This window comes from Ursus maritimus, unplaced genomic scaffold, assembly GCF_017311325.1.
Source record: "Ursus maritimus isolate PB19 unplaced genomic scaffold, ASM1731132v1 scaffold_9, whole genome shotgun sequence".
In the NCBI taxonomy this organism is placed as follows: domain Eukaryota; kingdom Metazoa; phylum Chordata; class Mammalia; order Carnivora; family Ursidae; genus Ursus; species Ursus maritimus.
Window position 1 is genome coordinate 16744177 of NW_024427107.1, and position 23783 is coordinate 16767959.

The following is a 23783-nucleotide window of genomic DNA, read 5'->3' on the forward strand; positions in this document are numbered from 1 at the left end:
CAGCAGCAGCATAAACAAGTTAAACTGTAAGGTTCCAAAGGACCCACAGTCACGCTAACAGGACTTCTGAGTGCCCCAGTAAGACACTCGCTCACCTTCAGTCAGGATGAATCACTCTTCCACAAAGATCTACTTACAAAGTGAACGACAAAAGGTGTAGAAGTTGTCCCAATATTAGTTAACACGAAACTTTGAAAGACAAACATTTTTAAAAACTGAGCAAAGATATTTTAAGTGTCGTTGTTTTTATCTTATTCAAGTTTTCCACTAAAATGATCTATTAGGCAAAAGCATGTTTATTTCCCTTACACGGGAAAAGTAACAATATATTAACTAACACTTGCTGAACTCCTACTTCGTGTCAGAAAATGTTACAGGTGCTTTCATATAAAATCTCAATTAACCCATACAAGACCTTCATAAGATAGGTTTTTTTGGCCCCATTTGGTGGATTACTAAACTGATGGTTAAAGGGCTTAACCACAGCAGTACTAAATAAATAATTTGGCAACATCACCAAACAACGGTAACAGATTACAAAAGATGGAAGTGCAGCCAAAGTTTTAAAAGCGGTTTTCTCTGAGGTACTAAAAAGAGTTTTTTCAGAGTATATTCATCCTACATATGCTAGAACATGCTGATGTTTGTCTACTAAAATATTGCATTGATCCACTGAACAGTATCCTTCCATTCTTCTTGCCTGTGCAAACAATGTATTTTTCAAAAATATTGCAAACTTAAAATATTAACATTCTTTTTGTTTAAAAACTTAATTTTGGGTGGCTCAGTCAGTTAAGCATCCGACTCTTTATTTTGGCTCAGGTTATGACCTCTGGGCTGTGAGATCAAGCCCCGTGTCTGGCCCTGTGTTGGGTGTGCAGCCTGTTTAAGATGCTCTCTCTCCCTCTGCCCCTACCCACCACCGTGTCCCCCCTGTTCTCCGCTCTTGCTCTCTTGTTCTGTCTCTTTAAAAAAGATTTTTTTTTTTGCGGGTTAGAAAAAAAGTAAAAAGTCTCTGAAAACATTCACAACTCAATGAATTATTAATATTAACTTGACCTTCATTCAATAACCTGGTGAGCTAATCCTTTAAAAACAATGAGTAAATAGCTGTCAGTGCAACAAAATTAATTCTTAACTTATAAAACACAATGATTTTAAAATTTGAGCACATTGTTTTTCTTTAAGAGATTTCTTTAATCACATTCACTAAGAAATCAAGACTACTTCAATAAGGGACCATTATGTTTAAAACATTATGTGAAAATTTACATACCAAGGATCAAAATCTTGCTTGAAAAAGAAACTTAACTTAATGGAAGCTTTAGGTTACTTAACAAATACTGATGGCCTTATAAATTTTAAGTTAATATTCTTCAATTTCTTAACACAGGAAGAAAAAAAGCTGCATAATGAAAGAAAGATATAATAATTTTTACACAAGTATAGAAAAAATAATTTCAGGTAGTATCATCTTAAATATTTCCTACATTAGTTTTAGACTTTTGTCCAGATGGCAAATGGCTAGCGTTCTAGCCAGCATTTCTCAAGCCTGATACTCAGAATTCAAGTTCAAAACAACAGATACATAATAATCTTACATTTTTTTCCAACATATTGTAAGTAAGGTATACATTTTCGTAGCAGCAAAACTTCAACAGAGAACATAATAGAGGGTAGTATTAGTTTTTAAAAAGTTCATAACTTTAGAAATGCTCAACAACTACACATTTAACCTTTAAGTATTAGTAAATTCTTTATCTCCAAAAAGAATATTTAAAATATGTACACCAAAAGTATACATTAATAATTATTTAATCTTAAAAGGCGTATTTCTTTAATCATAAAACTTCTTTAAGGGAATGATACTGAGGGAAGCTACTTCGATACCGAGGAATGATACCCTAAAAAAAACCCTTGAAAGGAGAAATAGGGGGGGAAAAGAATAAAAAGTCCACACTTAACTACAATCAAGCTTTTCAGCCAACAGGTAAAACTCATGGCTTTTTTAATCAGAGAAATAAAAACTGAAGCCGAAGAAGAAACTCCTAGCATTTCTATTCCAACCAAATACATAAACTGATGATTAATGCCACAATCCTAAAAATAAAGATGGCCTACCTTAGAGGCGATCCACTTGAGAAGAACCACAGCCAGACACCAGATCAATGTAATTCCCATTGGATCAATCAAAAGCCCACCGCATAATCTCCCTCCTCTCCCTCAGGCAATAAGCGAGGAAGACTTGTTACGAGTTTGATAATAACCAGCTGTCCCGAGGCAGAAGCGAGGGGACACTGACTGCCTTGAACCTCAAGCAGCTGCCTTCAAACAACGATCACCTGACTCTGAGAACGCGCTGCCAGCCAGCCTTCCCCCTCAGTGCGTGCTTCATGCCACAACCCCAGGGCTGGGGTAGAACAGCACAAGTCACGTTGGAAGAGGAAAGGAAACAAACCTGAGCGAGGGCTGACCTAACAGTCTCACAAAATATACCCAAGACAAGTCTCAGGCTAGCCCCAAACACTTCTACGTCTCAATACTCACAGAGTGCTTGGACGGGACTTTCAAAAAATGTTTAGCAATACACAAAATTTCCTCATTTCTTTCACAGAGACCAGCTTCACAGGTATAATGTCCTGGCACTTAAAAATATTAATGCATTTTAGTCTATCTTTTCAACTTTTAACACTGAATTTGTTCAACTTTTTCTTTTAGGACTAGGGTTACTTTCTGAACGTTAGAGTCATTTATAAATACTGTCTGCCCTATTTAACACTGTAATTGACTCATTTTAGATTTACTGGCAAAGGCCAGTCTAACGGTGCATTTTCAGAAAATTAAAAGTATATTATTTCTAAGTCCTAACTGCCATCTAGCTTATATTACAATATTTTTGGTACACGTCGCCTTCTTCTCTTGGCTGGTGACTAACAGCAAAGTGTGCCTGCATTCACCCACCTCCGTGACCTCACAGCAGCCAGTACTGCCGAGAACGCCTTCCATGAAACTTTCATTCAAGTATTCTGCAAATAGTTGTTAAGCTTCTACTATGTCCCAGGCCCTGCGCTAGACGCCAGGGGCACAATCCTCCAGTAGAAAAAGAACAGGCTCCTGCACTTGTGAGGCTTACAGTTTAGTCAGAGTCCACTCTAATCAAAGTCTACAACCATAAATATGAATATAATACTGCAGCTGAAACAAGTACAGCGAGGTGGGGACAAGAACGGCCAACACAGTCTGGATCTGACCTCCTCCTTCAGAGGAGAGGGACTTCTTCCCCCGGCTCGTGAAGAGGACGGGAAGAACGATCGGGGCAGACACAACGATGCGTGACGGCCAAGGCGCTAGAAACAAAGCAAGGTAAGGAGACAGGACGACCAGGGAAGGCTGGAAAGCAGGGCGAGTCACAGTGGAGGCCGTGCGAAGGTGTTTTACCTTCATCCTGAAAGCTAATCCCAACCTAAAGAACTTGCGCGGGTTTTGGTCAAAGACAGCTGTGGGGGAGGGGCCGGACGGGCAGTTGGGTGGCCACTGCAGAGGTCCGGGACAGGGGCGACGGGCCTGCGCTGGGTGCTGGAGATGAAGGCGGGGGGCTGGCTGGAGAAATACTCGGGACGTGACGAGACTGTCACAGACTGCAGTCCGTGACAAGACAGAGGCATCTGCATGGCAACGGTCCACAAAGGATGGTTCGAAAGTATTTGAAACATCCCAAACAGGTCCAATACTAACGTAATGCTATTTCCATGATCCAATCCTCAGTACAAAGAGTTTATTTAAAAGAAAAGCTAATTCTAGACCTGTCAAAAAGAAGCATAAATTAAATTAGCAGATCTAAATCAAAATTTCCCTAAATTGAAACCGTTCATAACACATGGTCATAAATTTCTCACTCTACCTTATACATTATGTATAGCTCTTCGTGCTACTGAAGCAACAAGCTATAATGCAATCCTTGCACAAACCGAGAAGACTTCTTTGTCAGGAAATGAGGTGTGACAGGAGATTGTCAGGGTCTTTCATTATTCTCTGTGTTCTAGAGGGCTCCAGTAACCAAACTGAAAGGATGCCCAGGAACAGGACCGAGCAGCAGAATGCGTCTTAGCCCGAGTCTCAGGAGCAACGCTGGCGGCCATGGGTGAGGGCCGTTCAGCCTGGGCTGGGGGCTAACTCGGGCTGGAGGCCGCTATCTGCTGCTCTAGCCAGGGCTGCACACTCCGAATTAGCCCATTACCATGATGCTCAGCCCGGGAGTACTTCCCATTTTCACACTTCCTTTCCCATCAGCTGCTTAACGAGTCAAATTTTGAGAAGCAAATACAAGATTGCTCTTTTTGGTACGGTACTTAAATATTTTTACGAAAGTCTTTTTGATTAAAGGTGAGCTCAAGCAACTGCACTTTCATGTAGTCTAAAAAAGAAAGATTGATCAGGAAAAAAAGGAAAGAATCAGAATTGAGACAAAGAATTAAGAAAGGGGGGCAAAAAGCATGTAAGAAAGGCAGTCCGAAAGTTCTCTCATTTAAGTGAATTTCTGTGGAGTTCACTTCCACCACCTTAAAACTACTGGGTTTAGAGACAAGAGCCTGGGTTTATTTCCCAGCTTTACTGCCAAGGGCTGAGTGACCCTGGACAAGCTGGGCCTTATTTTCTTCGCCTTCACAGGACTTAGATAACATCTATACAAGAATACCTTGCTCATAGTAGGCTCGCAATAAATTTTAGCCAAATCAGAATTAAATATTTAAGACTTAAGAATGATACTGACCAAATCACTCCAGTTTCAACCCAGCAACAGACTTAACTGAAAACACAATGGTCCATGAAGGGAATCTGCGTTGTGCTTGCCTAGGGCCCTCAGAAACCTTTTCTGAGCCATAGGAGAGTGAGGGTCTTGGCTTCCATTTTACACACTAGTGAACAGGTTGGCTCCCTTAAGAGGTTTCCCCAGCATCTTCTTAAATTTGTACTCTGTGTCTGACAGTGAAATACAGAGAGAATCAAGACACGATCCTCCCAGATTAGAAAATTCTCTATTTGAACAGAAACAGCTATTGAATTTATGCCTAAAAAACCTCATAGATCATTGCTAACGCTGCATGCACATCACTCAAATCTTACAAAAATCCCAGGCAATGCAATTTTTTTCTTAAAACAGTACATTTATTTAACTTTAATGGCATTGACCTATTAGCTTTAAATTTTTTTATTTTGAGATATGAAATATTTACCACTAATTTATGTGTATCAGTTATAACGACTTCCTTTAATAATAAAAACATTTCAGTAAGATGAAATAAAAGCAAAAGCTGTTATCAAATTAGCATGAATACTCCTTTACATTATGTTTACTTCATAGGAAATTTTCCTAAAAATTCATCTTTCCAGATTGAATCATGTAACTTATAACTCCTTAAAGAAATAGCTGTGTCTTTTACACTAATAACAAATGTATCCTTTTACATTAACTTTTCTCACCTCCCCCTTAGTGAAACACGGCAGAGTAACAAAAAAATTAGACTATACTAGAAAAATCAGTGCACAAGATACAACTAAGCTTTCAAAAACAGAATTTGATACTTTAAGAAGAAAGTATAAAACTTTTTACCTTTCTAGGGCTCATTAACCTAATATCTGAAAAATGAAAGTATTAGAAGCAGACCTCACTATTTGAAAATTGTGATCAATAGAAGGAAAAGACATGACTTTGATCATTGTGTTTTAGAGAAGTAATTCAAGTGCAAATTTTATTCCTGGGGCTCTCTTCCACCCACAGGACACCTGTCAATCTTGGCAATAGCCTTTAGCTATCCATATAGAGACTCAGCATGTCCTTCCCTTGACCAAATTAGGCTAACCTCATCTGCATTGACATCAGTGTCTATAATTTTGGATTCTCATGGACCAAAATAGCCTATCCCAGAGTTCTTTATACAAATGTTGTGTCTGTGGAAAACCATAACAAAATTTATAATAGAAAAATGTGCACACTATAGTCAAAACCCTCTAATTGTGCTTTGATCATTCTGAATTCCAGCCAATTTTAATAGCAAATAATAAAGCAAAGCAGGTTTTTTTTGTTCATTTCTTTCACTAAAGTCCACATATCAGGGCTTCTTATTCTTCAAATAGTATGAATTTCAAGAGATATGAAACTGACCAAAAAAATAAGCTTCAATAACAAAAAATACCTTAAAACTATGGTAACATGGGAATTTTACCGGTCAATTAACACCTGTGTGGCATACTGATTTAGAGCTCTGAATTAAGTTTTTTGTCATATGGTATCTCAGTAGTTGATGACAGCAGGCATGTGATTTGTGCTTGTATGGAGGAAACAGTAAAAGCACTTTGACACAAACATTCAAGTCTTCTGTTACAGACAACTATCTTATGACATTGAAAGAACTTAGAGACTTGCTTATTGAACCACTGTTCATAATATATTAAAAATTATGGAAGTAGTTAAAATTTTTAGAAGGAAAAAACAGTAGTGTAGATCCGTAGACTGTGTGCTTAAAAAAGGAGCATTCAGTGTGCTTACACTGCAAGTGTAAGGCTACTATTATATTATTAGACCAGGAGAATGTCACAAAGATGGGACACCTTAACTTCAGCAGAGCTGCACGCTGAGTCTCTGGTGGTAACCTTAAACAAAACAGAACAATGTGAGCCCCACATTATGGTTAGGCAGACTCCTAGCTGACTAAACCAACGTACCCAGAGATTAAGTACTTGATACCAAACAAGTGTAAGAATTCTAGAGGTAACTAATAGAACTTTATATCTGAACTTGTCTTGTTCCACAGCTCATTTACTGGGGTGCAGATCAGACAAATGCATATCAAATCTGCATATAAAATACAAAGGATAAACCAGCATGCCTAATTACAAATAACTTAAAAAAGGTCAGGATGTTTAATCTCTAAGTTCATAAAAGACAGTAATTAAAGGCACTGACAGTCAGATAAGTATCCAGATCAAGGATGTTCCACTAGTCCCAATACGGACCACATTTGTAAGACTCCGTTCAGTTCTGAATATCACACTGGAAGACGCATACATACACGACATTTGAAAATACAGTAAGAATAATATACATAAGGGATAACAGTATTATGAACTGAGATGCTTTGTGCAAAGAAATAAAAAAAGGGACAGAACAGGAGTTAAACAGCTATGAGATAAAATAAAATAATCTAAGGGGTTTAGCTTTATTCTGTGAAACTGCAGAAGGTGGAAGTAAGACCAACAGGCAATAAGTTTGTGGAAAATAGAATTTGACTCGTATTACTATCTAAGAACTTTCTACAATTTGAGCCATGTAAATTGAAAAGAGCTGCCTCAAAGAAACCTCTGTCAAGGAGGCTGCGAGACGGGCTAGAACAACTCACCTTCCAGTCTTCTACCAATTCCAAAATTCCACAGTAGTATAATAGAACCAGAGACTGGAGTTCAGGGAGGCTGAGGCAGTTGAAGTTTGTAGGGCAGAGTACCAGAGAGGAAAAGTGTGAAGGAAATGGGCTCCAAAAGGCTGAAAGTAGGTCTCCTTGAGTCTCTGGCTAAATATTAAGCTAGTTATGTGTAGTATGAGATTCCATGAGGCCAGGAGAATGACCAGGGGAAGAACTACTACAGGGGAGCTGGGAGACATGAGCCCCAACCAACCACGGTAAAGAGTGCTCACAAAATACCCGGGACATTCCACAGAGACACCAGAAATGCCATACCTTAGGAGAAGGGCAAAACTAGCCCATCAATGCAGAAAAATCTATTAAACAACACTGTTTTAGACCCACACTAACAAAGCTCATAAACGCCAAAAAGGATTCAATTACCTCTCAGATCAAAACTCAACACTCTTTTAAGAATAACAAATAAAATTACAAATTAAGAGAATAAATGAGAAAAGGTAACCCGATCCAAGGGATATAAACAGTCAATAAAAACAAACCCAGAAATGATAAAGATGATGGAATTAGAAGAAAAGAACTAAAATCTTATTACAATATATCCAAAGATTTAAAGGAAAACATACACACAATGAAAAAAGAAATTAAAACTTTGTTTAAAAAAATGGATTACTTATAGCTGATAAATACAGTTATCTACATTGCAAAATTCAGTTGAGCTTAACAGCAGACTAAACACTGCAGAAAAAGAGATCAGTGGAAATTACCTAAACATCTTCCAAATTTGGTAAGAATTACCAATACAGATGTCAAAGAAGCTCAATGAACTTCTTTGAGAGAAGTGGGCTAGAGAGAGGGATCTGGGAGTAATCGTCTATTAATCAAGACCATATAGTAAAATTACCAAATGAGAGAAGAGAAGATGGTTAAAACCAAATCTTAAAGCTCACAAGCAGGAGTTGACCAGGAAGGCAAAAAGCCAAAATGTACAAATGGTAACATTCAAATAGCACCGCCCTCCCAATCTGATTCCCTCCCACATATATGCAAATAACACTCCTTTCCCTCTTACACCTCAGTAATTTTAAAGCCAGTAAGAAACAGCTTTGAATACAGTACAAAAAGCAAGTGACAAGAAAGCCACTGCTCAACAAATCTCAAACCAAATTCCCTTTTAGGACTTAGAGTTTTTTACAGACCTAGGCTAGCGAAAGATTTTTTTGGTTCAGCTCTCCCTAATCTAGGCTCCGTTAGTTTCTTTAGAAGATGAAAGCAAGACATGGCAGCTAATATTAAAACTTCTTCCATCCAGTTCTGTAACTGACACTGATTTGGAAGAAGTCATTGAGATAAACAGTGGCTAACCAAGACAAAACCTAAGTTCCTACTATATTATTTACTAGGTGGAGTGAATGAATCTCTTGTCAACTAGTCCACCATTTCATTTCCAGTGGTGGACTAGTTCAGAGAACTGATCCTACCACTGAAAACTGAAAATAGTGGAAAATGTGGAAAATATCTACTGAAATAAATCCATAGCCTGTTAAGGATATAAGGAATACTCCGGCAAAAACTATGTAAAAGCAGGAGTACTGAAGCTGGCTTTCATTTCAAGGTCAAAGTGGAAGGTAGAGGAGGTGAACCTGAGCTTTGGATTTTTCACAACCACATGGGTATATGGAACAAAAAAGAACAAAGTCCAGGGTCTGACCAAAGTATAGAGCATGTCCTAGTAACTATTATTAATGGAATACACAATGGGTAATAATTACATTCTATGTTCATTAAAAAAAATAGCTTGAATCAAATCATACGTAATTTGACAACCATCAGCTAGAACACAATACAAATTTAAGTAGGCTGGCAAAAAGATTCCTATATTTTGGATTTGCTACAATTTTGATGAACTTGACTGCAAAGTCAGTTAAGATTAATTAATGCTACCTCAAGGAGCTCTAACTAGAACAATGTATAAAAGCAGCTTACTAAGGTTCAGAGAAAAGAGCTACTTTCTCTTAAATTAACACCAATTGTTTACATTTAATAAAATGAAGAGAACACGAAGGCTTCTGTACTTAGCATATATAATTATAATGCTTTGTTTAAAATAGAATAGACAAAGAATTAAAAAGACAAAAATAACTTTTAATTTGCATTGAAGTACATAGTACTTATTCAAAAGAAATGCATTTATGATCAACATTCTACAAAGAAATTTAAAACCTAACTTATATCATCTAACATCAACAATACTCTCACTAAAAAAATCTTTTCTTCATAGAGACATAAAGTAGAATAGAGGTTACCACCAGCTGGGGAAAGAGGGGAGCAAGTTATTGTTTCATGGGTACACAGTCTCTGTGTGGCATTTTGAAAAAGTTCAGGAAATAGATAATGGTGATGGTTGTAGAACACTGTGAATATACTTAATGCCACTGAATTGTGCATCCAAAAATGGCTAAGATGACAAATTCTATGTTAGGTACATTTTAGCACAATAAAAAAAATATATACAAAAAAGTATTTCCATCTAATTTTCCTTAAAGTTTGGAATTCTCTTAAGTCTGAAATTCATGCAAATAAGTATCTTCCAAAAATTGGACTAGGAGAGCAGAGGCTTTGGGTTATGTGATCATGGTTTCAAATCTGTGGTCTACCCTTCCTAACCACAGACTCTTAATACAAGCTACATTCTAAAAGCCTCAGTTTCCTCCACCTGGAAAATGGGAAAGTACCTGGACACAAAGTTGTTGTAAAGATTACAGCAGATAGCTATAGTATGCATGAAGATAATCCAGCAACTTGACACCAAGGCGTTCTTATTCAGTTCTCTGACATACCAAGAGTTATTAACTAAATGAAGTTATTAACTAAAATTTACAAACCTTTAAAGATCATCTAACACCCTTTAAGCAGTGCTCGATAATATAATCAGGCATACGAAACTTGATTCAAATTCTTTAAAATGGCTTTTCCTCTCTGTTTATCAATCCAGCTCTTATTATTTTTTAAAGATTTATTTGAAAGAGAGAAAATGAATGGGGGGGGGCAGAGGAAGAGAAATTCAAGCAGACTCCCCACTGAACATGGTGCCCTAAGCAGGGCTCAATCCCAGGACTCTGAGATCATGACCTGAGCCAAAATCACAAGCTGGACACTCAACTGATTGAGCCACTCAGGCACCCCTCAACCCAGCTCTTACCATTGCCAGTTTCTCTCAGTTACAATACAAGGCAGTCAGGAATATTAAAAAAACAAAACAAACAACTTATTGTTAAGTAAAAGAAGTCCGACTATAATGCTCTCCTTTTCAATTTTTTGCCAGCAGCCACCCAGTGGGAATAGTCCATTTACAGTCACCTCCATCAACAACGGGCATGCATTTAACAATACTAAACCAGTCAGGAATTTGCCCAAAGTGGTGCATAGTCTAGATCACAATTTTACTCTTTTAGGAAATGAGACATGGTTGGCATAGGTGGTGTTTAATCTTCTTAAGTATCAAATACTTTGCATACCCCCACATGATAAAAGTTAATCTTCTGATACCCTGTATTGCATTTTTTAAAAATCTGCATATTATGATGTTCTGACATCTTAAGAAACCATTCTAGCTGGAAAGAGACTGCCTGTCCTAGAGATAGTCAATTCTTGGAGACAGCAAAGGGCCCAGCCAGGAGCATGCCTTGATGTGCAAACGAACTAATCCAGAGCCAGACCTTCTCCATCAGATCCTTTTCCCCAAGGCCTTAATCACCCAGAGCCAGGTACTAGGGAACCAGGAACCACTCCTACAGCCCAAAGCCCACCGAAGTTTTTTATTTTATTTTATTTTTTTAAAGATTTTTATTTATTTATTTGACAGAGAGAGACATAGCCAGCGAGAGAGGGAACACAAGCAGGGGGAGTGGGAGAGGAAGAAGCAGGCTCCCAGCAGAGGAGCCTGATGTGGGGCTCAATCCCAGGACCCTGGGATCACGCCCTGAGCCGAAGGCAGACGCTTAATGACTGAGCCACCCAGGCACCCCAGCCCACCGAAATTATTTAAATCTGCCAACCATTCACTCTGCCTTGCCTCTCCCTGGGAACCCCCAACAAAGACTGTGGCCCTAATGCTCTCCTCTCATTCCTGTCTTCTGCTTGCTGACCTCCTGGTGCTTTCCCTGTGGCCCTGCATGGTGTGCTCCGTCTCCTGTCTCTGGGACCTCTGAGTATTATAAACTTTGTTTTTCCCTGAGCCTTTCCTGTGTCTCCTCTTGTGGCTTCACCTATCAGCAAAGGATACAAAACACATCCACTGATTGAGAAAATATAAAACGATATTGTGTGTTCAGTAGCTATGTTTAATTTTATTTAATCACAACTTATATTTGAAACACACTAGTACATATATGTTTGGGATTTAAGTTTACTATTCCAAATACATGTGGATTCATGAATCCCTTGCCAAATTCCCAAGAGAATCTGGGATTTGCCATTATCATCTAGGAACCACTGGCCAGAGGATGATAAGGCAAGGTATGTGTATATGCTCAAACCTCCCCCTCATATCCCTACCCGACATACACTCCTGGAAGAGATATGCCCCATTCAGTACACCATCATCTCTCTTTTAAAAAGCTTATAAGACTGGGGGGTGGGTGGGAGTTAGCTGATAAACCTGTCTGATCAAGGTTAAAAAGGGGGCACGCCAAAGCGCATGAAATAATTAACCCTCTCATCAAACTGCATACACAGCACTTTCTAGGTTTTATTACCAAGAAGATAGAACCACTTAATATTTGTTTATTATGGCACAAATTTAACCTTTTTATCTCATTTTCCCCTTTACATATCTTAATTCCAAGCAATTACTCAAGATTTCCTAAACACAGTCTAGACATTACTGCCGCCACACTTGTACCCAACTCACTTCCTCAATCTAGACTGAATTTCCTGCCTATTAGGAAAGTCGCGTCACTATTAGCCCCTCCAACAGATATTTTGTATAAAGACAAAAATAAAATCCAGTCATTTTTGGCTATTACAATGGCTTATTTCAAGATTTATGGGGAAAACTAAAAAAAAAAACTATAATAGATAATTTGATACAGTTGAAAGTTTTAATTCATTCTATGGACAATTAAGAAGAGTTAAATTTAATACAGGCAACTTATAACAAATGAATGAAATATATTTAAATAGTCTTCTGTTTAGAACCTGGAATATAGACTGGTACCATAGGAATTTTGCTAATTTGAGCAAATATTTCAAGTACGGTTGACTTTTAAATGATGACTCTTGTTGACTGAAAAGTTTGTAACACTTCAAGTAGAAAACAATTTCAAAATTAGTCAAGTAAATATTTAATTGGGAGACAGGTATCACCCTATACATAAAAAAATTATTACAATTTACAACTTTTTGAGTCTTTCTTACATTACTGCTTGAATGTAAATTGATACAATCTTTCTGGAAAGTTATCCGGCAATATATATCAAGATTTAAAACTAAACCTAACATTTTAACTAGCCATACCTCTTCTAGGAATTAATCTTAAAGAAATTATCATAAGCATGAAGATTTAGCTACAAAGATTTTCACCACAGCATTGTTTATAATAAATATCTGAAACTTTCTAAATATCTGACAACAAGGGATGGATTAGTTGACTAATTATACAAACAGAAATATGGAATATTTAAACCATTTAAAGTGACTGCTGTAAAACATACATACTCAAACTGTTTTGAAACTGCCTATAACTCTTGGATACTTTTAACTGTTTACAATTTGTAGTAATAATAATGCACAATTTCAGTATGTAAGTACGTAGAGACAGAAATGGATGCCTAGTTGTCAGGGGCTAGGGAAGGGGAGAGTGATGAGTGCTAATAGGTAGTTTTTAGGTGATGAAAGTGTTCTAAAATTAGATAGTAGGGAAGGTGTGCAATATTGCACAACTTTGTGAATAAAAACCACTGCACATTTTAAGAGTGGATTTTAAAGGTATGTGAATTATTTCTCAAAAAATGTACATACTCAAACTTTTAAAAATCCTAAGTATCATATATATACTATATTAAGTATATACATTATAAATACATACATACCTGCTTACACAAATATTAAAGTAGGCCATCCATTGGCATCTCTGTGCATGCTCTGAATGGACCTTCTTTTTGCATTTAGGCCTGTGCGTGATTCCTCATGTAAAACTGTGCTCTGCTAAAGCAACTGAACTCCTCAAACATATGCAAGGCAAAGCTCACATGCATCTGTTCACATATTTCACTAAAACAAAGCGGTTTTATACTAACAGATGAACATGCAAGAGAATCATTGGGGCTGTAGAATTTTAAATGCTTACTGCAATGGTGGCATACTTTTCTAACTTTTATATTCATGACAAATAAAATGGATAGAATTTTAGATAATTATTACTCCACAATGAAACAAAAATTTCTGACTTTTTCCTCCAAACTTCTGGATCACTAATTTATAAGTATTCTGAAACTATAAGAGAAGCTTTAAGTACTGATATTTTTTAAACAGCTTTCTTTTTTTTTTTTTTTTTAAGATTTCATTTATTTATTTGACAGAAAGAGAGACAGCCAGTGAGAGAGGGAACACAAGCAGGGGGAGTGGGAGAGGAAGAAGCAGGCTCCCAGTGGAGGAGCCCAATGCGGGGCTCGATCCCAGGACCCTGGGATCATGCCCTGAGCCAAAGGCAGATGCTTAATGACTGAGCCACCCAGGCACCCCTTAAACAGCTTTCTTGAGATATAATGCACAAACCATACAATTCACCCATTTAAATACACAATACAATGGTTTTTAGTAGACTTACAAATAGGTGCAACCATCACCACTGTTAATTTTAGAATATTTCATCATCCCAAAGGAAACCTCATACTCATAAGCAGTTATTCTCCAATCTCCCCTCCCCCCAGTCCCTGGCAAACACCAATCTGCTTTTTGTCCTTATGGTAATACATCTTCTGGATATTTCATATAAATGGAATCATACACTGTCACCTATTGTGTCTGGTTTATTTCACTTAGCAAAAAGTTTTCTAGGTTCATCCAAGTGGTAGCAAATATCAGATATTCATTCCTTTTTATGGTTGACTAACATTCCACTGTATGGATGTACCACATTTCGTTTATTCATCATGTGGTGGACACTTAGGTTGTTTCTACTTTTTGGCTATTTGAGAAACACTCCTATAAACACTCAAGTACAAGTTTTTGCGTGGACCTGTTTTCATTTCCCTTAGAAGTGAAATTGCTGTGTCATTTGGTAACTCTATGTTTAGCATTTTGAGGAACTGCCAAACTGTTTTCCAAAGTGGCTGCACCATTTTACGTTCCAAACAGCAGTGCACGAGGGTTCTGATTTCTCCACACCCTTGCCAGCACTTATTATTTTTTATTCTAGCTGTCTCTCATTGTGGTTTTGATTTGCATTTCCCTGATGGAAAAGATGTGGGAAGCATCTTTTCATGTGCTTATCAGTCATTTATATGTCTTTCTTTGGAGAAATGCCTATTCAGATCCTTGGCCCATTTCTTAAATTGAGTTGTCTTTTTTACTATTGAGTCATAGGAGTTCCTTGTATAGTCTAGACGTAAGTCCCTTAGTGGTTATATGTTTGCAACTATTTTCTCCCATTTTGCAGCCTTTTTACCTTTTTGATAGTGTCCTCTAGAGCACGTTTTTAATTTTAATGAAATTTAAGGAAGTCTAACGCATCTATTTTTTCTTTTGTTGCTCATGCTTTTGATGTCATATCTAAAAATCCCTGCCAAATCCAAGGTCATAAAAATTTACCCTATGTCTTCTTCTAAAAGTTTTATTCGTTTTAGTTCTTACACTTAGTTCTCTGATCCATTTTAAGTCATAAGATCAACTTCATCCTTTTCCCTGTGGCTATTCAGTTGTTCTACCACAATTACTGAAAAGGCTATTCTTTCCCCCATTGAATGGTCTTGGTACTCTTGTCAAAAACCAGTTGACCATGGGTTTATTTCTTGACACTCAATTCTATTCCACTGATCCCTAGGTCTCCAAAGTAAGTACTAAAGTTAAGGACTATAAGTGCCAATATCATACTGTCTTGATCACTGTGGCTTTGTAGTAAGTTTTGAAATCAGAAAGTATGAGTCCTCCTACTTTGTTCTTTAAGATTGTTTTTTTTGTTTTTTTTTTTTTTTTGCTACTCTGGGTCCCTTGCAATTCCACATAAATTTTCTTTCTTTTTTTTTAAAGATTTTATTTATTTTTGTACGAGAGAGAGAGAGCGAGCACGTGCACAAGTGGGGGGGGGGTACCAAGGGAGAAACAGACTCCCACTGAGCAGGGAGGCCGATGTGGGGCTCGATCCCAGGACCCTGTGTTCATTACCTGAGCCAAAGGCAGATGCTTAACCAAACCACCCAGGTGCCCCCATATAAATTTTCAACTTAGCTTGTCAACTTCTACAGAGAAGTCAGCTGAGATTCTGAAAGAGACTGTGCTGAATCTGAAGACCAAGTTGAGGAGTATTGCCACCGCAACAACATTCGGTCTTTTAATCTATGAACATGGGGTATGTTTTCATTTATGTGGATCTTCGATTTCTTTAAAAAATCTTTTGTGGTTTTCAGAGAGTAAGTTTTGTACTTCTTTTGTTAAAATTATTCCTAAGCATTTTATTCTTTTTAGTGCTATTGTAAATGGAATTGTTCTAAGTTCACTTTTGGGTTATTCACCTCAAGTGCACAGAAAATAATGGATTTTTTCCCTCCAAAACATACACAACTGAGTTTTGTATATTGACCTTGTAGCCTGCAACACTGCTGAACCCATTTATTAGTTCTAATAATTCTTTAGTAGATTCTTTAGTATTTTCTATATAGATCATGTCATCTGTGAATAGAGTTTTACTTCTTCCTTTCCAATCCGGATGCCTTTCTTTTTCTTGCCTAATTGATCTGGTTAGAACCTCTAGCACAATGTTGAACAGAAGTAGCATGAGTGGGTATTCTTGTCTTGTTCCTGATCTTATGAGGGAAAGCACTAGTCTTTTATCATCAAGTATGATGTTAGCTATGGGTTTTTCATAGATGCCTTTTGATCAGGTTGAGGAAATTCATCTCTACTCCTAGGTTTGAGTGTTTTGTTATGAAAGGATGTTGGATTGTCAAGTGCTTTTTTTGCATCTATTTATATAATCATTTGGCTTTGATTATTCTATTGACATGGGGCATTACAATAATTTACAAGAATTTCTGGATGTTAAGCCAACCTTGCATTCCTGAGATGAATCCCACTTGGTCACGGTATATAATTCTTTTTATATGTTGCTATTTTCAGCTGGTATTTTGTTTAGGATTTTTGTGTCCATATTCGTAATAGATATTGGTCTGTAGTCTCCTTGTGATTTTTTTGTTGGGTTTTGGTATCAGAGTAATACTAGCCTCACAGAATGAGGTGGGAAGAATACTGTAAACATCCGCAACTTTTCTGAATAAATGAAAAACTTACCACACAATCAAAATAGAAACATAAATATCAAAGCTGATAATACAACTGGAAGTGTCATCCCGAAAGCCCGTGCAGTAGACACTGTTGGTTATACAACCAATATCCACCCTCCTCTCCTTCCTAAAAGGAGCAACATTTTGTTCAGATGTCTAGGCAGTCATATGCTCCAGGGGAGTGTGGTTGCAGCCTCAGACCAGAAGAGTGGACCCTGACTGGTCCAAACCAATCATAATGGTTCCATCTTGCTTGCCAGAGACTAGTTTGAAAATGGCAATGTGATACAATCAGGTGTGATGGAAAGTCTGCTAAAGGAGCCCCATGGAATATTTTTGTTTTGTTTTGTTTTGGTTTGTTTTTTTTGCACTTAAAATGATACAAAAGGAAAGAGACAGCCCTCTCTTCCCCTGGAAACTGTCAAGCCTGGATACGTGGAACTGTTAAAGCCATTTGCAACCATGATAAAAGCTGGTGTGATGACAACTCCAACACACCGAAGATAGCAAAACAGAAAGAACGAACATGGGTCAGTGATGCTGCTGCTGAGCTGCTAAATTAACCAAATCTGGAACCACTCAACCTTAAGAGTAAGTATCCTGCAGAAATCAGCAAGCACCACAGGTCAGGCCAATTTCTCCTCCAGAGATCCAAAGGCATCTTGTCCTTATAGAAATATATTTCCTGGATAGTTCATATAAATGGAATCATACACTATGTGATCTATAGTGTCTGGCTTATTTCAGTTAGCATTACATTTTCTAGGTTCATCCAAGTTGTAGGTAACAAGCATTTACCAGAACACCACTGGATACAACCTTATTTCAAATTTTTTTGTTCATCAAATCAACATTTTTATTCCCATACTAAAGTTATAAATTAGCAATATAAAAACCTTACCAATAAAACACTGCATTAATTTGGGTTTCTAATAAGACTTTATTTAGAAAAGTCTCTAGTATCTGAAATACTGCTATATTTCATAATATGAAAAATTACTATATAAGTTTAAAAAACTGATTATAAAACATTATGCACAGTAAGAGGCAGAGAAGAAGAATACATTTAGATAGATACTAGAATTGTTGGGCTCAACACCAATATGTTCACACTGGGTGGTAGGATTACAGAGGATTCTGATATTTTTGCCTGCTTTTTCCCTAAATTTTCCTTCATGAATATGTATTAACTTAGTAATAAAGAAAAAAATGTAATTCATTCTTTTAAAAAGAAGAAGTTCAGTATTTTTTATTCATAAGTAAATGAAGACACTATTTTTCCTTCCATTTTTGTCTGGGAAGAGCCTATATAAACCTTGCATGTAGTTTTTAAATTAGGTGATTCTGACATTTATAGTATTAAGTTATATACCTGTTCTCTAACTACCTCAAGAAGACGTTATAGGCTTAAATTGAATTATAATATGCATTATAAGAAGAGTGCTAAATTCTTCACATATAATCACTTTGAAAATAAAATCTGAGCCAAGGTCTCTCCTATTTTGAAATATGCACGTAATCTGATTTCATTGACTCTATTTCTAAAGATAATGAAGCAAAGGAGCATTGACCATGTGTCACAAGATTTGTTTTCTAGGTCTGGAGATAAACCTTATTAGCCATATGACCTCTGGCAAGCAGCAGTCTCTCTGAATCTAAGCCCTCTTATCTGTTAAATGGGGTGAAGATTCACCCATTTCTCTTCATAGAATGAGGAAACACAGATGAAAGATCAAGCGAAAGATGGTATTATATGTTACCACAGCATTATATACACATCTGAAGTCTTGTAACAATTGACTTCGTACCACTTTGATACAAAAGACACCCTTGGGGGGCGCCCGGGGGGCGCAGTCCTTAAGCGTCTGCCTTTGGTTCAGGGCGTGATCCCAGCGTTCTGGGATCGAGCCCCACATCAGGCTCCTCCACTAGGAGCCTGCTTCTTCCTCTCCCACTCCCCCTGCTTGTGTTCCCTCTCTCGCTGGCTGTCTCTCTATGTCAAATTAATAAATAAAATCTTAAAAAAAAAAAAAAAAGACAGCCTTATAACCAGCAAGGTATGATGCCAGTTTCCCTGGTAACAAGTTAACTTCCTCACTGCTTTAAAGATATTTGCGTATTTGTATATAATCTCTTTTTTCTTTGCTGCTTTACTGTTTTTAACTTGCCTCTAAAAATACCGGGATGATGTAAACAAAGTACTGCTACCACAACATGACACTGGATGGGGAAAGAAAGCTATAGATCCTTTTCAGAAAGAAATACTGTTGCAAAGGTCCTAACCAAGACACTAGCAAGTAGAAACCACAAAAGAATAATATAGTTTAACCAAGTAAGAATTATTCCAGGAATATAAGGGTAAGTTAGTATTAGCCTATTAAGATAATTTACTAAATTAGTAGACTGCAGGTGAAAAATTTTAAGAATCTCAATAGATGTACAAAAATGTATTTGGATAATATAACCATTCCCAAATAAATAGTCCTAATGAAGGAAAAAGACGCAAAATTATCATTATTTGAAATTGTCTGCAGGTGATTATGAAATAAGGTACTAAAAAACTATTAGAAACAATAAGAAAATTCAGTATACAGCTGATTATAAAATTAACTACAAAAATCAGTAGTTCACTTATATCCAATTAGTTAGAAAACATAATGAGAGAAAAGATTCCATTTATAACTGCAACTGAATAAAAGTAAACTTGGGTATAAATAATAATGATAAAGGCTTTATAAAGAAAATTTTAATCTCTACTGAAGGATCTCAAAGAAGACTGGAATAGGAAGATTCGGTATCAGTAGTAATGGAGGAGGAGGAGGAGGGGGGGGGAGAGGAGGAGGAGGAGGAGGAGGAGGAGGAGGAGGAGGAAGGGGAGGATGAGAGCAGTTTCATCAGTCAGGTTCCCAGCAGGAAAATGATGGCACACTCACAGGGCTGGCAATAGCAGGGAGCTGCTACCACTGCTACTACTAGACCCTAGTAAGGTCTCTCAGTATGGGAGAGGAAACGACCCTGGCAGAAAGTGCAGCCTTAGGTAGACAAACACAACTCTATAGGGTAAGAGGCTGGGAAATATACCCTCTTTCCTCCCACGCACCCATCTCCTGTAAGACCTCCCATTGGCCAAATCCAACAAGAAGCCAGAGGGCTAGAGAGCCTGGATGATCCATTCCAAAAAGGTCAGCCTCCTAGGGCACAGAGCAAGATGGAGAAAGTGAAGAATATATTTGAAAAGGCAAAAAGAATATCTAGCACAACAGAAAGTCTCGGCTATTTACTCTATGTCAGGCACTGCTCTAACCACTTTATCTGGATTAATTCTCATAATGTCAATTTGCCCAAACTACAAATTCAAACAATCCCAGTAAGAATACCAACAGGATATTTTATGGGTAGTGAGAGGGCACAGGGGAGTTTTTGGCCATCAATAAGTTCTTCTAGAATAATAAACATGTATGCAAGATTAGGTAGGAAAAAAAAGAGGGGAGAGAACAGTTCTACTAAATATTAAAATAGATTATTAAACTGTAGTAATTAAAAGTTTAATGCTAGCACATGAATAGACTGATCAATGAAACAGAATTAGAGTCTAGAAATAGACCAAACAGATGCAAGAATTTCCTATATGGTAGAGGTGGCACTTTAAATAAATGGGGGAAAAGATATATTACTTAATAAATGATTTAGGAGAAACTGGATAGTGAGTGGAGGAAAAAACACTAGATCTCTGCCTTATTCCTTACATTACAATAAATTCCACATGGAGCAAAGATCAAAACATAAGGAACAACCTGTGGAAATAGAATTATGAAGAGAATAGTGTAAAAGACTGTAGAAGAATACAAGAAAGAATATTTTTATTATCTTGAAGCACAGGAGATAATATTCTAACTACAATATAGAACCAGAAGCCTTATAAGGGGAAAAAAAATGAGACATTTCACTAAATCGATAAAACTGCTACATAAAAATTTACTATAAGGTTAAAAGAAATGAGATAAAATATTAGTAATACTGTATTAAGGCTTTATTTCCATAATACTGGAATATTACTCTTGTGATACGATAAGGTAATTGAAAGATACATTTTAAATATAAATGCCATTAAAATTAAAATATGCATAGCGTGACTTACAATTAAAGAGAAGCAAAACAAACCTGAGACATTTTTATTTTAACCTATCACACTGGCAAAGATTACAAAGACTCATAATACCTCAGCACCAGTGAGGAGACAACAGGTATCCTGTGTTATTCAAACTCTCACTATCCAACTGAGGAGCTAAACAGATTAGGATAAATGTTCATATGAACCCCTATTATCCGGACTGTCCCTACTCTGGCTATTCAAATCTCAGAAAGTAAACAGATTTGGATAACATCACATCTCTCACTGTACAAACTCTCACACTACAAATTCTCACTGTGCTAATTCAAGAAAAGGTTTGGACAACAAGGAATACACTGTGAAAATGTACACAGAGTTTTGTAGTGAGACTGTAAATTCACGTAACCCTTTTAGAGATATCAAAATTGTAAATGGTCATAGCTTTTGACCCAAGTTCTTCCCCTTCTAGATATGTATTCCATGGACATACTCACATGGGAATGTAAAGATATAGGTACAGGATATTCTCTACAGCACTGTTCATTAAGACACACACCACACACACACACACACACACACACACACTGCTGGCCTAAATATCCTTGACTGGAAGGGACCTGATTAAATTACATAAAGTACATCCACACAATGGAATTCATGAGTTTTGATTTTTTCTAAACACGAATGATTTTGAGAAAAGATCATTTAAGTGAATTATCTAAGCTAAGGACCAAAATGTAATTGTAAATATTGAAAATGATAAAGGATTTTCAAGATTTTGACTTGAAAAATAAAAAATAAGTTTTAAGTTACCTTACATTTGGCAAGATTTAAGTCATAATTTCAACTATGCACAAATTTCTTAGAATAAAAAAGAATGAAGTGTTGACTTTACTTTTAGTGTAATCTTTTCAACAAAATTGTATGATAACACAATATTCCACATCTTTCATATTTTTCTCTTTGGAGATGATCGCAAAGATACTGTTTTCAGAAATATTGCATGGCTTCATCCATTTTTCCTAGGAGCCTTCTCTTTAATCATCTACATCAAAAGTCAATGTAATCACATCAGGCTCCCTTAAAAGCATCTAATATGTTATCCTTAAGAATTTTCTGTTTCAATTGTCTATCAGTAGCTCTGAGTTTTTTAACATCACATCCATGAACTTCATAAAAACCTGCACACTTTCCAAGACATCTAATTTCAGTTTGCAAGTGATTTTATTATTTTTGACCAATAAAAATGTTAACAAAGGATCAGGAGCAACAAAGGAGCAACAATTGAATGAAACTAATTATAAAAGTGGCACTTTCATTACTAAAATTTTTTCTTGTAATAACCAATCTAGTAAAATATATATTAATCAGTCATTAAAAAAGAATGACATAATATACTAATATAAAAATAGCCAAGATTTATGTATTTACAGAACGATATGTATATTATGATTCCATTTGCTTTAAAAAGATTTTCACATGGGGGCGCCTGGGTGGCTCAGTCATTAAGCGTCTGCCTTCAGCTCAGGTCATGATCCCAGGGTCCTGGGATCGAGCCCCACATCAGGCTCCCTGCTCAGTGGGAAGCCTGCTTCTTCCTCTCCCACTCCCCCTGCTTGTGTTCCCTCTCTCACTGTGTCTCTCTCTGTCAAATAAATAAAAATTTAAAAAAAATTTTCATATGTATATATGTAACACATATACATATAATTCATATCGAGATACCTATATGTGAACATATTTTCAGAAAAAGCATTCAAGAAACTATTAACACTACTCATCTCTTGGGAATTGGTAAGGTGAGTTTTACTCTAAGTACATTCTACACCCTTCTAAATTATTTAGCTTTACCACAAGGAGGTATAACTTGTACAATGATGATGATGATGATGCTATAAATAAGTAGGTTTTAAATTAAGCAGATAGTAAAAATAATCTGTGATTCTAGCTTCCAGTAGTTTAAATTAAGCCCTAGCTTACAGAAGGCATTAAATTTAGAAATCTCAAATACTAATAAAAGCCATTTCAAGACATTCTTATGTAACACTCAATTACCCTAACAGGTTTTTTTTCCAGATTATTTCAGACAGAAAACTTCTGTTTATTCCCTTATCCTTTAGAGATAAATAGGAAGGATGAGTTTTGATGTAACAAAGTACATTGCTTAATATAACAAAGAATCAAAAAAATTCACCGGTATGTTTCAGATTCCACATTGCAACTAACCTTTACAAAACTACCATTTCTTGAGTTCTGGCATCATATCAAAGAAAAATATCCATAATGATAATTAAAGACTACTACTATACACCTCCCTTTTCCAACTACATCTGAGTGGGGCCTGATTTTCTTTATATACTTCTGCCAAATCAACATACTTCAATAAGTTCAATGTAGAAGCCTATACAAGAACCCAGCAGTTTGCTATTAAACCAGACACTAATGAGATTTGAAAAGTATAAAATCAATATTGTCCTATCTTCTTTGCTTGTGAAATAGTCACTTTCTTCATTAAAAAACACGTTATTTATGTTAACATGTAACTGGTATTGTTATTTGCAAATAAAGAGCATTTGAATTTTTTCTCCGTTTTATTTCCTAATACAAAAAAATATCAATACATAAAGCCCATTTAAGCAAAAACCCCCTGGATTCTTCAGTAACTTTTTAGGACGGAAAGGAGTTCTGAAATGAAAAATTCTGAGATTCTACAGACCAAAAGGCAAACAGCTGTGAACAATTTGTTTACAACAGGGA

General features: G+C 36.6%; 1 protein-coding gene across 3 annotated transcripts in view; it reads right to left on the bottom strand.

Moving 5' to 3' along the window:
- PDE7A (phosphodiesterase 7A) overlaps positions 1-23783 on the bottom strand; it is a 109907-nt gene that overhangs the window by 60554 nt on the left and 25570 nt on the right. Inside the window, exon 1 of one of the 3 annotated variants that reach the window (XM_040626007.1) lies at positions 2122-2983. The exons of the other annotated variants lie outside the window; for them this stretch is intronic. Coding sequence (XP_040481941.1) covers positions 2122-2181 — 60 coding nt within the window. The 5' untranslated portion in view covers positions 2182-2983. Of the gene's footprint in view, positions 1-2121; positions 2984-23783 lie in introns of those variants that run through there. 3 annotated transcript variants of the gene reach the window in all.